Consider the following 18,144-nt stretch of genomic DNA (forward strand, 5'->3'; position numbering starts at 1 on the left):
ACAGGCGAAGCCTCGGCCAGGCCTGTACCATGGCATCCAATCCCAACGGGGCTGGATGAGCGAGGGAGAACCAAAGTGGACAGTGGGACATCCCTTGAGACGCAAACAGATCCACTTCCATTGGTCCAAACCTCTGCCATATCAACTCCACCACCTCTGGATGGAGTCTCCATTCCCCGGGCCTCAGCCCCTGCCTCGACAGGATGTCTGCTCCCTGATTCTGAACCCCCGGGACATATATTGCTCTTATAGATAATATTTTCCCTTGGGACCATAAAATAATCTGATGCGCCAATCTGGATAGAGGGTGCGATCTGAGTCCCCCTTGTCGGTTCAGATAAGCTACCACTGATGTAATGTCCGAACGTATCAAGACGTGGTAACCTTTGATGTCTGGGAGGAAGCTCCTCAGAGCCCTGAACACAGCCAACATTTCCAGGCAATTTATATGCCAAGAATGATGATGGTCCTGCCACAGACCCCTGGCAAAGCGGCCGATAACCGCGCCCCAGCCAGTGATGGAAGCGTCTGTCGAAACGGTTTTCCGGCGACATGACGCCCTTAATACTGGCCCTTGGGACAAGAACCAAGGATTCTTCCATATTAATAGGGAACGAAGGCATCTGCACGTAACCTTTATTATACGGAACGGATTCCCCTTGGGGGAAAAACCCCTTGGCTTTGAGCCACCACTGACTTACAGTGATGGCCTGGCCTAGCTTTATCCCTGACACCATGGTCAGGATGGATTCGATACGTGCGGGAGACATACGTGCCTGCATCGTAACCGAATTCCATACCACGCCCAGAAAAGTAGTTTTCTAAGCTGGTTCTAACACACTTTTCTTAGTGTTGAGTCTCAACCCCAATTTCTGAATGTGGCCAAGAACGACATCTCGATGCCGAACTGCCATTTCTCGAGACTGGGCCAATATGAGCCAGTCATCGATATAATTCAGAATACGGATGCCCTGAAGCCTCAGTGGAGCCAGAGCTGCATCCATACACTTAGTGAACGTGCGGGGAGAGAGTGCTAGGCCGAACGGAAGAACCCGATATTGGTACGCTTCGCCCCCAAAAGCAAACCTCAGGAACCTCCTCTGACATGGAAGGATGGAGACATGAAAACAGGCGTCTTTTAGATCTATCGTGACAAACCAATCCTCGGATCTGATTTGATTCACGATGATGGGAATAGTGAGCATCTTGAACCTGAATCTCCTCAGAGAACGATTCAACTGCCTCAAATCTAAAATCGGCCTCAGCCCGCCATCCTTCTTTGGAACTATAAAGTACCGGCTGTAAAAACCCGGACTCCCTGTCTGGTAGGGGAACAATTTCTATGGCCCCTTTGACCAGTAGAGTCTGTACCTCTTGTTCCATAACCCGAGCCTGTTCTGGAACCACTGCAGTCGGTACCACCCCAGCAAACTTGGGAGGTCGGTGACCGAACTGCAGTCTGTACCCATATTTTATAATATTCAGGACCCATATAGATATATTCGGAAGACTTTGCCATTCTTCCACAAAATCTACTAAGGGAACCAGCCCCTCGAGACTGACCTCGGGTGATTTCCGAGCACTATTCTCGACCTCCTGAAGCGGAGGACCGACAGGAAAAAGTCGAGAAAGATTTTGTGACCGTCGGTGCCCTGTTGCAAGCTTTTGGGGCGAACGCCACGGTGTGCGTTCGCTGGAAAGCGATGTGGCCTGAAGCGCACTTTATGGCAGGATACAGACATCGATTTCCTGTGGGCTCCCCCAGAGGGGAAGCTCTTTCGGTTTCGTTCTCGACACCCTGAAGCGGAGGACCGGCAGGGAATAATCGAAAACAGTTTCCGATATGCGGACAGGAACACTGCCTGGCCGCAAGCCTTTTTGGACGGGCACTACAGCGTGCATTCGCTGAAAACCGATGCGTCCTGAAGCGCAGTTGACGCTGGATACAAACATCGATTTCCTGAGGGCTCCGCGGAGGAGCGATTCTCGCTCGTCCCTCCACGGGGGGGACAGCCATCTTCATCTCGTTTTCGATACCCTGATGCGGAGGACCGGCAGGGAAAAAATCAAAAACGATTTTCGACGTTCGCTGCTCATCATATTAATTCCTCAGAATTAAATGCAGCCAAAAACACTGGATAAGTGAAACACAGTCTAGATGGTAGGCTGAATTAAAATATCTAACTTCTTAAAGTCAGATAATAAATTCCATCATTTCAATTCCATCATTTTAATCCATAGAATTAAATGCAGCCATAATCACCAGACAATACTGTTTTAATATTTATTTATACGGTCTTGTAATCTACACGCTGCCTCGGCAAACGCGAGATTCGAGCAGTTATAATATTTGGCTTTCATCCCTCGAGAAGAAAGTCATCAGGTGCGAGGTTGAAACATCCAAAAGCGCACGGAATTTAGCACGCGCGCCCGAGATATTTCTCAATGAACACTGCCAGCACCCTCAGGAGCTGATTGTGAATGCCTCGCACCCAAACAGTATTATTTCACAGATCGCATGTGTCCCCTTTTATTGCAGACTCGTAATCTACGCGTTGCCTCGGCAAACGCGAGATTCGAGTCGTTCACAATATATTTGGCTTTCATCTCTCGAGAAGAAAGTCAACGGGCGCGAGGCTGAAACACCCGAAACGCACGACTGTGTGCGTCGAGATATTTCTCAATGAACACGCAGCCAGCACCCTCAGGAGCTGACTGTGCATGCCTCGCACCCACACAAAATCTTATTGTTATTATCTACTATAGATTCTGTATTGCAATGCAGTGGGACAATTCTTATTTTTGGGTTACAAACAACACCGGCGAGTGTGACTCATGTTCCTCGATCCCGATGCTGAGCACATCACTTCCTCAGAAGCAAATAGCTCGAGCATCGGGCACTGGTCACGGGCAGAAGAAACCACATCGCGGGCTTCTGCGTCGTGAGCGAGCGTTATAGAATCTGCGGATGATGAACGAGAAAGTGCCTCGGCAGTCTCGTTCTCATCCGCGAGATCCTTCTGCGATCCCCACGATCTAAGCCGCCGCGCCGCCTCAACGGACGCGGGGCCCGAACCGCGGGGATCGCGAGCCTGGCCTTTATCAGAAACCAAACGGGAGTGCAGCACTCTAATCGGGAGTACTTTCACAATGTTCACAGGCAGCCCCCTCGAGAGCTGCCTGTGCGTGCTGCGCTCCTAAACAGTGTACACACAACTGATGCGTGTCCCCACCCGTGAGAAATATAGGGCAGGGGTGCACACACTTAGTGTATCTTCCACTCGCATAATATAGTGGTTTTCAACAGACAAACAACACCAAATAAGACAGACAGTTTCACAGAGAACGCTTGCTGAAGAGCAAAAGCTAATGTGTGTGTGTGCCAGCGTCACTTTTATGCATCCGGTTATGCCGTCACATGTTACGTCATGACGCAACACCAATCAGGATTGGATTAGTTTCATTCATACTTCAGAGGCGCACGCTTAGGGAGCGTCCCCAAAGTGTCGTTTTCAACGACGCAGTGCGAGTTCCCTACGAAAGGGAACTATCGTTAGTGAAGCGGCCAGAGGGTTCTTTCTGCCTCCAGCTAAGCCCCACCCACACAAATACGTCACCATGTTTACCAACTGTAAAAGGGTCTATAGAGTTAAATTCAACACTTTAAAAGTGTCTATATTGGTCCACACTAGATCGAGTTAAAACTACACTTTTCAAAGTGTTAAATATTTAACACTATGACAGAGTTGCAGCAACTCTCTAAATAGTTAACATTTAACACTAGTCAACACTGGTTAGTGTTGAATTTACCCAACACCAGTGCGTAGTGTCAAAATTTAACACCAAATGTGTGTTTTTCTTTCAACACTACCGAGTTGTTGCCATATTAACACTACATAGGATGTAAAGTTTAACATAAAATGCAACTCTTGTAGAATTGATCTGTATTGATTTGTAATACTATTGGGAATCAATTTATACATTTCAGGAGTGTTAAATTTGACTCAAATTGAGTTTGTATTTATGAGATGTGCTTTTTGACAAAAGGAATCTTTTCAGAAATAAAAGCAAAGCATTTAACCTATTAATAACATTGAATGCACATCAAAACAATCCAGAAAGTTAAAATGTAACCTTAGTCTGGGATCATAGTAGAATTCTGTTCATTGTAAAGTTAAAAATAATGGCAAAATGCAAACAGTTGTTTTAACAAACTAGTTATTAACGAACAAGTCCCTTTACATCATCGGTTAACTTTTAAAATAAATGAAGGCAAAATATATTTTCTGTCATCAGAATTATGCGAAAGCTGCTCATCAAATGGTCTATCTAATACTTCAAGTCCTGTACATGTCAGTGAATGTAAGTCCTGTGTCAGTGAAGTTGAGTCAATACCTTCGACTTTGCAACAGTACAGCAACAACATTCAACAGATGAAGAACAGTTGCAGGATATGAGTGGATCAGTTGTGTCCAGTTCCTAACAGTAAAGTTCAGTGCATAGGTGTTTCACAGAGCAGGAAAATGCTGTGCAGATCCAACTTTCTCAAAATCCTGGAGTGCTGGTTCCCTAGACAACACAAAACCAGACCATTTACAATTAATACTATTTGTGTTTTATAAATACAGCAAGTTTATGGTGGAAAAAGTTCAATCATCTTAGACTTTCGTGACTCAAACAAGAAACTATTTTGGTTAAATTAAGACTTGAATTTACTGATTTCCAAGTAAATTAAAGACTTAATTCATCCAAAAATGTAAATTATGTCATTAATTATTCACCCTTATGTTGTTCCAAACCAGTAAGAGTTTTGCTCATCTTCGGAACACTTAAGATATTTTTGATAAAATCTAAGAGATTTCTGTCCCTTCATCGACAGCCTATTCAACTATCACTTCCAAAGCCACAGAGAGGTATAAAGGAAATCATAAGTAATCCATGTGACTCAAGTGGTTTAACCTCATTTTTTTTATGAAGCAACAAGAGTGCTTTGTTTGCACGAAAAAACAACAACAAAAAAACAACTTTATTTACAAATTATTAATCTTCGATGCACGCTCACTTAACAACGCATGTTGGAAATTAATATTTTATAAATTAAGTGGTAAATGTTTTGTTGCTGCATACACAGCACTTGCGTAGTTTAATAAAATGTATGTTAAACCACTGGAGTTGCATGGAGTACTTTAATGATGTACCTTTACACCTTTATGGGGCTTGAAAGTGGTAGTTGCGTGGACTGTCAATGGAGGGACACTAGGGACATAAAAAATATCCTCATTTGTGTTGTGAATGTAGTAGTAGGGAATTCCCCTTTCCCTTGTTTTGTGTTCTTACCCTTATATGGTAATGGGTGGATGAGGTAATTAGGGCTGGTGTATTTAAGTGTGTAAACAGGAAGCCCTAGAATGAAGGCTTTGTCATACCCGCCCCTCTTCCGGTTATCGGTGTCACGTTAGTCGAGGTAAGTGATGGAGGTTATGCATAGTTTTGTGTGGTTTTTAACATTGCTTAATGTTTTTATCTTTTTAAGTGATGGCGGTAGTCGTCTCGGCGGCGTTCCTTGGGAGTTGCGTCAAGCGCTCATTGAACGCGTTAAAGGTGCCGTAGAATGGATTATTTTATGATTTTATAATGTTTCCTGGGGTGCCCTTATAATGTTAGTATGTTTTTTAGATCAAAATTTGTTATAATTTAGAAATAAAAGGCATATTTCCTAGCCTGATTTCATCCTCTGATTTGAACACTCAGTTTGAAGGGGCGTGTCTGCTGTGAGACTTCAGTGTTGTTGCCCACTGCTGTGATTGGCTGACATGCTTGCATATGAAATATCTGGCATTACATGTAGAGCTATCTGGAAAACTTTTACTATTACAGATTTTATATGTTTTTACTATTACAGCTATCGGGATTAACGAATCATGAGCAACTGCCCCTCAAAATTCCTGTGCACGTCCCTGAACCGAATGGTGTGTGCCAATGGCACCCGTTCTGAAGAGGATCGGCAAAGCACGCGTCTGCATGGATCTTAAAAGACTGAACGAGGCAGTAAAACGAGAACATGTTGTGCTACCCACTGCTGATGAGATTATTGCTAAGCTTAGTGGAGCAAAGGTGTTCTCCTCCTCAGATCCCTCTCCACCCAGAGCGCTGCAGACTCGCCACCTTTACCACACCATTAGGGAGATATTGTTTCAGGAGGCTTCCCTTCGGGATCTCAAGCGCTCCAGAGATCTTCCAGAGGAAAATGCAGGAGACGCTTCAAGTGCTGGAGGACTGAAGGTCTTTATAATACTTGTCTATGGGTCTTCCCGGGAACAACATGACTCTCGTCTGGAACAAGTGCTGCAGAGAGTGGAGTCTACAGGGTTAAAACTGAACACGGAGACATGCACGTACAGACATAATTCGGTTCTGGGTCACCTTATTAACGAGACAGGAGTGCAGATAGATCCAGATAAGGTGGATGCCATCCAACAGCTGCCAACACCACAAAATCTGCAGGAACTGAACAGGGTGCTTGGCATGGTGAGTTATTTGTGGAGGTTCATCCCCAACCTCTCGGCAGTAAACCAGCCACTGTATGAACTCCTCAGGCAGAACAGTATGTGGATGTGGACACACACACACACACACACACACACACACACTGCCAGGGTTTCTGCACATTTTTTAAAGTCAAATTTAAGGCTTTTTAAGACCTTTTTAAGACCCGAAGAAATCAAAATTAATACCATGCATTAGGGGTGTGCAATATTCACATAATATGTCTCGATCGATATTTTCAAAGTTTTGTTAATAATAATTAGATAATATTTTACTGATTGTGTTTTTGTGCTTGGTGCCATGGCTGGTTTAGGCCTGTTGTTGACAGCAGACTGACGAAGATATTCATATTTTTCATATTCTATGCAGTGGTCAGTTCACAGTAGTGACAGAAATTAACATTTTTATTAAGGGGTAATATTTGCCACCTTAAACTGATTTCCAGGGGCATTTTTGCCTATATATGGACATTCGTAGATGTATGCATCACCTTTTATGTCTGATCTGGAATTAATATATTTACACTGCATTTACAAACATTAAAATTATAAATCAGTACATATTTAACAATATCTCATAGCTTTAATTATAAATAAAGCTATGAGATATTGTTAAATATGTACTGATTTCTAATTTTAATGTTCTAATTAAAGGGTACTCTAAATGTGAAACTAAAACTGCCAGTAGGTGGCGGCAAGTCATTTGAGGGAGTAGTTGAGTCATTCATTCACAAGTAGTTGAGGGAGTCATTCATTCATCCGATTTGTTCAAACGGCTGATTCATTCGGGAAGCAAGTGGTTGTTCATTGAATCATTAAATTCGTTCAAAACGCGGATTCCAGTCAAAAAATCATCGCTGTCTGTTGCATTGAGACTCTGCTAATATGGCTTCATTTTGAAATTGTCGTCAGCGAAATAAAGGGAAAACAAACAATATTGACTATTGTTTATAAAATGTAACTCACAATGTTAATTTATTGTTAATTTAACTGTTATATAAAATAAATAATCACATTTGCAATTGTGCACGGGAAAACGGAAGTCTTGCTGATATTGATATTGTAGGCCTATGATAACAACAACATAACATGATATAAATATGAGACAAAAACTCATTTGGGAACATACCTATAACCGTACACACCAAGCAGTGAAAGCACGAGGGACAAAGGCGATGTCAGCTCGCAGTGCCTCGTACATCGTTAAAACAATGATCACAATATCATAATAGACAATACACATCGCACACCACTACGCACATAAAGAATGAACTTAGAATTGAACTGACATTTACCAACTCGCTTCTCCTTCTCTCCTCCTGTTTCGCGTGCAGGAGACGGACCTAATGCTGACGCGAATGACGCGAAATGTCACGTGAACAAGCAAATCCACAAAGATAGAATAATAAATAAAAAAGTACGCTAATTAGATGGTTCTAATTTGGAAAACATTTAGATATGTGTAGGTCAAATTGCCATTGAAAATTTAAGACCTTTCATAAGTAAAAATAAGACTTTTCAAGGCCTTAAATTTTAACAATCTAATTTAAGACTTTTTAAGGATCCGCGGAAACCCTGCACAGCAGACAGCTTTTGAAAACATCAGAGAGCTGCTCATGAAGGCACTAGTCCTCGTATATTACGATGTCGCTAGGACCACTGCTAGCATACTAGCATACGGCTCACTGATGCAGAAACTCGATATGCGCAGATCGAGGAGTGTGTGGCCAGCGCGTGGGTATGTGAGAAGTTTGGAAAATACTGTGTGTCTTGGATGAGTTTAAGCTGGTGACGGATAACAAGCCCCTGGTCCCTCTCATCAATAGCAGGAGCTTATAGATAACGTCCCAGTAGGCTACGATGTGCCAGGAAGAATTAAGGCATTTATGAAGGCAAAAGAGGGTCAAACCTGCTGCTAACAAGGTTTACATATTAAAGTGTCCAGTGAGTGAATTCATAGTGTGTATCTTACAGGTAAAGCTATTATTGTGCAAGAGTCACTTTTGGACACTAGATGGCGCTCTTGTTAATAGTGGGATGTTGTTTTATTTGATGAAATTTAAGGTTCATGGTCAGTAAAACAACTGCAAATTAGAAAAATGTAAGTATTCAATTTGATGAAAATGTTTTTATTTATTGAATTTTGATTGAATGGAATTTTCACACTTTTTTTCTGAATATGAGCATATTTATTACACTTAATTGTAACATAAACATTAATTTGTTTGCAATGTTGCTTGTTAGTTACCCCCCAAACTGAAACTAAAGAAAATATTAACAACCATCAGTCATTTACATACTATAAATACCATGAATATTACAGCAGTAAATCATGCATATGCTTTCTTAAAATGACTGTTAAACATTGACAAACAATGACATCTTAAAAGTGTGACATCAAAAATAGCTTTAACTTTTGTATATCGAATCTTAACTGCTTGTTTTGTTTTTTTGTGGCAAAATGTAACTATTATTGGCCAGCTTCTTATATAAATTGGGATTTATAAGCATGTCCAACTTTATTTGCACACATACAGTATACTCACGCAGAGCAAAAATAGCAAATCTCAACTACATGATTGCTTGTATCGTCACAAAATATAAACTATATTATCGCCCAGCTCTAATCTAATAAATGTGACTATAAGGCATGAATATATTATAAACATTAACATCATGATTTTCTGTAAAGCTGCATTGAAACATTCTGTATTGTGAAAAGCGATAAGCAATAAATTTGACATGAAATGACTATATGATATTGTATTTTATCACAAACTGAGAGAGTCGTTTATCAGTTAGATTCAGTATTTAACAGTGAAGTCTGTTTTGTTAAAGCTAAAGCCAGACTGTGAGTCTTTACGCTTCAACAAACTCAAAACTCAAAACTAAAGAGCTGAGAGGAACTACAGCGGTTCCTGTGAAAGCGATCACACCTCTGTCTGGTTCTTGAAGTCTGATCATTTTCACTTGGCGATCGGCGCATACACCACATGACCCTCCTCTTTATCATCCTGTCAAAAACACAATATATAATAATAAATGCATGTCCTTGACATCATGTTACAATATGCAGATATAAAACCAGCCTCAAGTGTTTCACGTCCATAGACCTGTAAGTGAGAGACTTTCACTGTTTCCTTCTGTTTGTTTCTTAACACTTGCAAAATAATACTTGCTATAAAAATGTATTACATTACAAATTTCATATAGACAGAATTGTGTTGATTTCACAAAAGCACGTAGAGTGTGTGAAACTCTGAAGTTTTGGACTGTGATGTCATCAACTGACAGAAAACACTTCATCAGCGGCTCATTATAAACACTGGAAATATTAATTAATGTTGATCTGATGGTAGAATGAGTGCTGTGAGTGTTATGACATATGTTTCTCGCATTGAATGCTAATCTTTATACATATTTAATATGGTGGTGTTTTGTGTTTTTGTCTGTATAATGATCTATCACACACAGACACACTCACTGCTGAAATGATACACAGACATGAATTAGTAATAAATGATCTTACCGATTTCTGTGCTTTTCTTTTGTAGAACTTTGGCTCGACGTAAGTGATTTCTTCTTCATGAGTCTCAACTGTTTAAACGATAAGATGTAATATAATAAACAGGTGGATTAATACAACAAAATCTTTAAAAAAACAATGTTATTGCCTATATCTGTTTTCTTTACATAATATATGTTATTAGGGTTGTCAAAGTTAAAGTGTTAAAGCTCACATTACTGCATTACATTAACAAATCGATTCACTTTGTCTTTCACTCACTCACGGGTCACTAGCAGGGTCACGTTTGAACATTCATTCAGAAAGACATTCTTTGCAGATAATTCAAACCCAGAAAAATGTTCAATTAAAGTAATTCACTTTTTTTTTCTATGATGAAATTAAATTTAAATTGAAGCTCAGGTGAAATGCCCAGCATCACTATATAAATGCCAAACCAAATATCTACACATATTATTCAGTGATCTTTCCATTAACCCTTGCTGTTTTGAAACAATCTGTATTGTATAAAGCGCTATAAAAATAAAGATGACTTGATATATTTTGCTGTGCAGAAAATCCTTTACCTAATTTGATGTTCCTAGTCAAAAATGACCGGCCTATTAAAAATTGCTTGTCAATCTCTTATTATGCTGTATTACCAGCAAATCTTGGATTCAATCTTCTTGTCAACTTGTTTTCTTTCAGTTAGCACAGGTTTAGTATTTATTTTTTAAACTGAATGGTCGTAGGCCATTGATCTGAGCTTATGAACCTCAGCATTTGAGTGAAAAAAGCATTATTTATGGATAATGTTGGCATTGGTCACTCAACAGATCAATGAGGCCTACGATCAACCTGTTCCAAAAAGAAATACAAAACCTGTGCTAACTGAAAGAAAACTACTTAATAATATAGCATAAAGAGAAAATATTAACATTTTAGGAGGTCGTCATCTTTGACAAGGAACACCATAAGAGTAACAAGTACAAAGATGATGGGTTAGGGTTGTTATACCCTGTGTGAGCAAAGTCAGTAAGTTTTAGTCCAATGCGGAAACATTAACATTTTCAGGAAAAAGAAAATCCTCTCCGGGTCAAAATTACCGCAACACAACATGCGGGTTAAAAGAAACTACACTATTAAACTATATTATTATTTGATATAACACTTATTACTTTTACAAATTCAGTAGTGTTTGTAATTTAACACTTGCCTTCTTGATCAGTTTTTCTACATTTCTTGCAGATGCAGAAGATCCCAACGACTGCAGAAACAATCATCAGAGATCCAGTGGCAGCAGCAGAGATCAGCACTATTGTAGACACTGAGAGAAACAGTTATTAGTGTCAGCTAGTGATAAGAGAACTTCACAGTTAGCAGTATTTTGATGCTTTACATTTAAATTCATTTCAAAGTTTCTAGTTTATTCCATTCTATTGTGGGTAACAGTACAAATCAAAATGTATGTGTTTTATTTCAGGATGAAAGGCAGCAAAGGGTGGTGATGTTGTATATGTATGTATATAAATATGATAAACAATCTGAAGTATGCCGACTGTTACGATCACCAGCTGGAGTGCCCAGGATATCCACCAGAGGGCGCTCCTCCCCAGACCAGTGTCATTCCACTATGTACTACATTTCCCAGAATCCTTTGCCTAGACTCATTATCCCTGATTAGTTTCAGCTGTTTCTCATTTACCCTTGTTAACTCTGTCTATAAATACTTGGTTTACTCAGGGTGCTTTCACACTGGCAGTTTAGTTCGGAACAGGGCACGACTCGCATGAAAACTCGCTAATGTGAACGCTGTCATGCGGACCTGAGTGCACACTGGGGTGTCGAACCCGAGACTACCTGGAGGAGGTGGTCTGAGATCGGTTGCTCTCGAACCGTGCCGCGGTTTGCATGAATGTGAAAGCAACACGGACTCGGCTGTGTGCTTGTTTAGGAAGTAAAGTAACCTGTGCATGCGTTTTATCTGATTATGTTAAATAAAACACATGTAAGGGATGATAGTGTTGATGATTTACCTTGGATATGAGCAAAAGTGAGCCTGCAGTGTATTTGCGCGTAGCGTGTGGAATTAGGGCAACAAATTAATGGAAATCAACTGTCTCCTCAAAAGAGTCCATTTGCAAGCAGCAGAAAGCCACCTTATGCTACACACAAACAGTAAACCAGTGTAGTTCACTCAACTGCGCATAATAGGACCGAATTAATAAAAACACAATATATTGACCCACACACTCTCTGATTTCTGCCATGACTTAAGATGCAAGCAAACGCACCAGGGTTTGATAGAGGCGCCAGGAAACAATCGCGCTCAGACCGCAGCAAAAGAGTCGAATGTGAAAGCACCCTCAGTCACTCTTTGCAAAGTCTTGTTGGTGTTACACTGAATTTCTGAGCGCTATTTCTGGTTTCTGTTTCATGGTCTTGATCTTCTGCCTGTCTCCCTGGATTTCAAGCAATGTTGCTTGTTTTAAGCAATAAAATGCTTAATATGTGTTCTATCACCAATCATTGATTGAATGAATGAGGCATTTATATAGCGCTTTCATATGAACTACTGTACACCCAAGGCGCTTTACAATCATATCATGGGGTCTCTCCTCAACACCACCAGTGTGTAGCATGCTCATAGTGTCCCTGTCACTTGACTGGGGTGTTAGGACCCACACAGACCACAGGGTGAGTGAGCGCCCCCTGATTGCCTCACTAACACCTCTTCCAGCAGCAACCTAGTTTTCACAGGAGTCTCCCATCCAGGCACTGACCTGGCTCAACCCTGCTTAGCTTCAGTGGTACCCCTTTTCCTCCAAGGCATTGCTGGAGCTGGTTCGGAGCCAGAGCCTAGTTTCAAATTGGTGATTTGTTTTTCGACACCCAAAGCACCAGCTCTGAACCAGGAAAAGTGGTTCTTAAGTAGCACCAAAACTTTGCTGGGCTAGAAGTAAGAACCGCTTGCGTCCGGGGCTGGGGGTGGGGCTGGGGCTGGGACCGTGACCAACAAGACGAACAAAAACTTGTGACTGCCATTTTTTAAATAGCAGCTAATCGAGCTAAAGGCAGCTCGATTGTAATCTCCGTCTATGCAAGTTACGGCGAGCTGCACGAACACGTTGGATTTGCCGTGTTTGGATGCTGATGTAGGTTCGTAAAGCCATGAGCATCAACGACCGCCATTGTTGATGGAAGGCTTGTTTGAGATACATCGGAGCGGCGCGGACCGATCGGAGCTGCGGGAGTGTTTGGAGAGCATACGACTCCTTGTGCTTTTGGATCGCTTTCGCAGTTCTTTGATGTCATGCGCCGATCAGTCTGCGAGAAGCCGAACCATCTCGAACAAGCCTGATGTGTTTGTGTTTGGCTAGCGTTGCTGGGCAACATGAGATGTATACAGTGATGTAAGATCTGGCTCTCTGGCCTGTGGAGAGGCAAACCGGTTCTTAGAAAGCTCATCAGTCGAACCAACTACGAACAAGCTCTGGCTTTGAACTAGCGCCCTGCTTAGCTTCAGTGGGAGACCAGTCTTGGGCTACAGGGTGATATGGCTGCTGGCCAATTGAACCCACTGAAAGTCTTTATAATCAACTCAATAACTGAACACTAATATCAGCGCTGTCGTACCTGAACATGTGTGACAGAGTGTGTTGATGTCCAGATGTGTGGTCTGGTTGCTGATGGGATTGTTCAGCACACAGCTGTAGGTGTTTTTATCCTGATATTCCACCTCCAGAGGTAGAGAGAGACTGATGCTGAGATCACACACACTGATGCTGGACAATACACTGATTCCTTTGTACCAGGAGAGAGTCACATGACTCACATTGACCACTGATGAACACAGCAATGAACATGATGATGAAGAACAGTGTGAAGAGTTACTGATGATGACAGGAACAGGCAGACGAGCTGGAAAACATGAGAGAATAAAGATAAATGAGGATAAATGAAGATATTCAAGCAGACGAAGAAGAAACAGAGAGAGGAACCAAAATGATCAAAAGTAGAGCATTTTTAAAAATCTGATATAAAGAGTTACACATATACCTAGATGTTATAAATGTAAAACAAATTAGGCAAATTAGTCATTTTAACAATAAAACAACATGTTGATACCAAAATGATATAAAACAAGTGATATTTAACTCACCATAGACAATCAGAGTAAAAGGCTTGATCTCACTGTATATCTGTAGTTTATAATCTCCAGCATGTTCAGTTGTGGTGTTTGTGATGGTCAGAGATCCAGTTTGATTGTCCAGCTTCAGTCTGTCTCTGAATCTCCCATCAAGAACATCATCATATACAGTGATTCTGTCGGCCCGTTTATTGATTTCAGCTATTAAAGTGTTTTCATCTCCAAACCTCCACTGAATCACACCATCATCCTTCATTTCAGTAAGATCAGAGTTTAGAGAGACTGAATCTCCCTCCATCACTGATATTTCAACTGTATCATCAAACACACAAACATGGAGAACAAACAGAAACAACTTTATGATGTGTTACAAAAGTTTATTACATGGCTTGGTTGACTTCTGATAACAGACCGTTGCCATGAAAAACAGAGCGTTGCTATGGACGCAGGATTCTAACCGTAGAGACGGAACGGACTATTTTCTTTAGCGGAAGCAATAAAATCGTTTTTAAATCAATATTTTGTGTCAAATTATTGATTTATTTGGTGGGTAGCCATGTAATAAGCGGGATAATGTAGAGCGAGGCGGCTGTTATAGCGAATACAACCTCTTCAGGCTGATTCAAGCTCCGCTTCGCGTCGGGGTCCCGATCAGCCTGTCGGGGTTGTATTCGCTATAACAACCGCCTCGCTCTACATTATCCCTTACATATAGTTTAAAATGTAAATCTGAAAAACTAAATCATTAAACTAATTAATTTTTTATTTTGTCATCAAAAACAGGTGAAACCGATAGGCTAGTTTACTCACCAAAGACAGTGAGACTGAATCTCTTGATCTCATTGTTGATCTGTAGTTCATAATCTCCTTCATGTTCAGTTCTGGTGTTTGTGATGGTCAGAGATCCAGTTTGATTGTCCAGCTTCAGTCTGTCTCTGAATCTCCCATCAAGAACATCATCATATACAGTGATTCTGTCGGCCCGTTTATTGATTTCAGCTATTAAAGTGTATTCATCTCCAAACCTCCACTGAATCACATCATCATCCTTCATTTCAGTAAGATTAGAGTTTAGAGAGACTGAATCTCCCCCAATCACTGACACTGACTTCACTGCACCACTAGGCCCTCCTGAAGAACAGAGTTTTTCACAGATTAAAGCTTTACAATCACTTGATGTTGGTTTGACGAAGCTTCACTAAAATACTTTTATTCATTTAAATGTGAAATTAATAATTTTCTGCAGCAGTAAAGAAAAAAAAAAGATGAATGAAGAGAAAAATAGATTTATATATGGAACAATAACTAAAACTATTTTACTTTAATGTTTAATGTCACACTAAAACTAATGCTGTTGATTATCTGAGCTTCATATTTATATTATATTATTTAATCAATCCATAATAATTGAGTTTAGAGCTGAATTCAAACTTGATCTGACAGTAAAAATCAGTTGAATTATTTCTATATGAGACTAACTGCAACATGTTTGCTCTGTTTAGGTTTAGTTTTCTCTGTTTCCATTTGCCTGTGTTCTCTATCATTAGTTCATTAATCTCAGACCTGTTTCTGTTCTTCTGATTATCTCCCTGTTATTTAAACCCTGAGTTCTGTTCAGTTCATCGTCCGGTATCGTCTACGTTACATGGTTGTGTTTCTCCTCATGATTCTCCTGTGTATTGTGTGGATTATTAGATTAAAGTTCTTTGAGTTATTTCCTGAGTCGTACGCTTCACTACAGCCAGCGTTGCTGACACTAACAGTGAATGATAATCTTCTCTAACTAATTTAACCAGTAATTTATCACATGGTACCAGAACAGAAAAATAAATAATGTTTTAAAACTCACCATCCAGACGCCACAAACACAAACAGAGCAAAACTAATTTGAGGAACATTTTCTTCATCGGTTCACTGAAAAGCCCACGATAGTAACTCTTAATGTCTGAAACACTCAGATTGCTCTGAAAGACTGAACTGAGATATTTATCTGGTTGTGTGTGAATCCTCCCCCAACCTCAGTCAGTTTCCGCTCACACATCCGTCTCCTTTAACATCACGAAAATCAACAAGCTTTTGCTGATCTTACATTTTCAAATGAATTCTGGCCCTGAATGAAAACTAATAGCAGAAGAGTGAAATATTGGATTAGATATCTGTATCTACTGGTGTGTTATTTAGTGCTGTGAGCTGTCAATCATATTTGACCTCTGACCTGTGACTCTTAGGCCGGTGACACACTGGCTGCGTGGCGTGAGCGTGGCGTTTCTGTTGCGTGTCAGCTGCGTGGCGTTTTCCATGTCTTTGTACACCAGAAGCGTGTCTGACGCGGCGCTGCTGCTGCTAGGTGACATATGATAAGCCTCATTGGTGATATATTTGACATATGGGGAGAGAGTTGTGGAAGGCCTATACTTGATATTAAACATAAATGATGGATTCACTTTATTTCAGTGTAAAGATGTTTTGTGTGGAGTGGAAGATTGTGATCTTCTTATTAGCAGGAGAGAAAATGAAGAAACGCTTCAGCCACAAACTGCTGACACACACAGAGATGACAAACATCCAGCAGAAGCTGTTTATCCACCGACAGATCAAACCAGACACACAGATGTTTTTACAGATAAAATAAAGGAGAAAAACCACTGCAGCGTCCATTTTGACACAAAATCCACTTAATCACATGTATAATGTCTGCCTGTGTTACAACACAATTCATGAGTGAACATTAATGCAAACATACAGTTTTTCTTGGTCTTTTCTTCTGAAGAAACTGAAATGTGTATATTTTCTACCAAAGTGTAGAAGTGATCTCTGATAGCAAAAAAGCCACATTTCTGGCATTTGTAAAACTGCTTTTTAAACCTTAAATACTCAATTGCAACATATGCTATCACTGTCAAATGCAGAAAAGTTAACTCATGCAATCATGACCTCAAGGCTATTGCAATGCTTTAACAATATGCCTCATTGGTGTCACAAATGCCACAAAACTGGACACTGGACCAGAGTATGTCGCTAAAACAGGTCAGTAAGAGAAGTCACAGAATGTTTTGACCAACCTTCGTACTTTTTGGGCCCAGTTTATAATGTAAATGAACTATAAGAGCTGTGCATGGTGCCGCTCCTGATTGGGGCGACCCCTGTAAGATTCAAAATAGAGACTGGGACCAAGGCCGCATTAATGCACGGGCTTACCTGGGCTGAAGCCCAAGTTTGGGGGCCTCCCATGTTCAGGTTCATGATGAGCTGAAAAGGTCATATTGTTTTGTTACTTGTCAGGTTTTCTGTCAATCACTCTAATCGCATGTTACATGTCTGCTGATTGAGTGACCCACGTGGCCCCATAAGCCCCGTTCACACAGCCAGCGATTTTGCTGTGAAGTCGCTTGTGGGTGTTGGTAGTGCTGTCGTTATGTTAATGTTATTAATTATTTTAATTTGACTAGGAATTAAGCTCAAAAGAAACAGTATGCTGTTGGGAGAGTGTTTTTATATTACCACACAGCAGTGTTCAGTGGATTAAATAATTTACTAATTAATGATCGATCAATCTACAAATTAAACTCACTCATACTGTCATAAATGACTAAAACGTCATCTGAATTTGACAAATAATCAATTTTCTTGTCCCTAATAGTCAACATAATGCAGGGGAAACTAAAATGAACTGCAACAGTGCTAAACTTGCATCATAAAACTACAACACTCGAACTATAAATGTATGAATTAAACTCACTGAGACTGTCGACAGCTTCTTTTCCATGCATCATTTTATTATTTCCATGTTTGTGGTTAGTTACAGTCAAATCATATAAAACAGTGAAATCGCCCTCAAACTCTTCTGTCCTGCTGCACTGTGCACTTGAGACGGTGACGGGAGCTGAGCTCCACTGAAAGGCTTCTTTCCTATTGGTTGTCGCTCGCGAAAATCGTTTCTCATT

General features: G+C 40.5%; 1 protein-coding gene and 1 long non-coding RNA gene across 5 annotated transcripts in view; one reads left to right on the plus strand and one right to left on the minus strand.

Annotated features, from left to right (window-relative positions):
* LOC311084241 overlaps positions 1–18,144 on the plus strand; it is a 529,672-nt gene that overhangs the window by 69,780 nt on the left and 441,748 nt on the right. The gene's annotated exons all lie outside the window — the stretch shown is intronic.
* LOC311084212 (uncharacterized protein) lies at positions 8,662–16,183 on the minus strand. Its single transcript, XM_084116126.1, has 7 exons — positions 16,050–16,183; positions 15,011–15,331; positions 14,213–14,512; positions 13,687–13,971; positions 11,267–11,377; positions 10,075–10,142; positions 8,662–9,559 (listed from the first exon to the last, which is right to left on the minus strand). Exons 1-7 carry the CDS (start codon positions 16,105–16,107, stop codon positions 9,512–9,514), a joined length of 1,191 nt encoding a protein of 396 aa, XP_083972252.1. The 5' UTR covers positions 16,108–16,183; the 3' UTR covers positions 8,662–9,511.

This window comes from Abramis brama (genome assembly GCF_963993115.1).
Source record: "Abramis brama genome assembly, chromosome: 6".
Classification (NCBI taxonomy): domain Eukaryota; kingdom Metazoa; phylum Chordata; class Actinopteri; order Cypriniformes; family Leuciscidae; genus Abramis; species Abramis brama.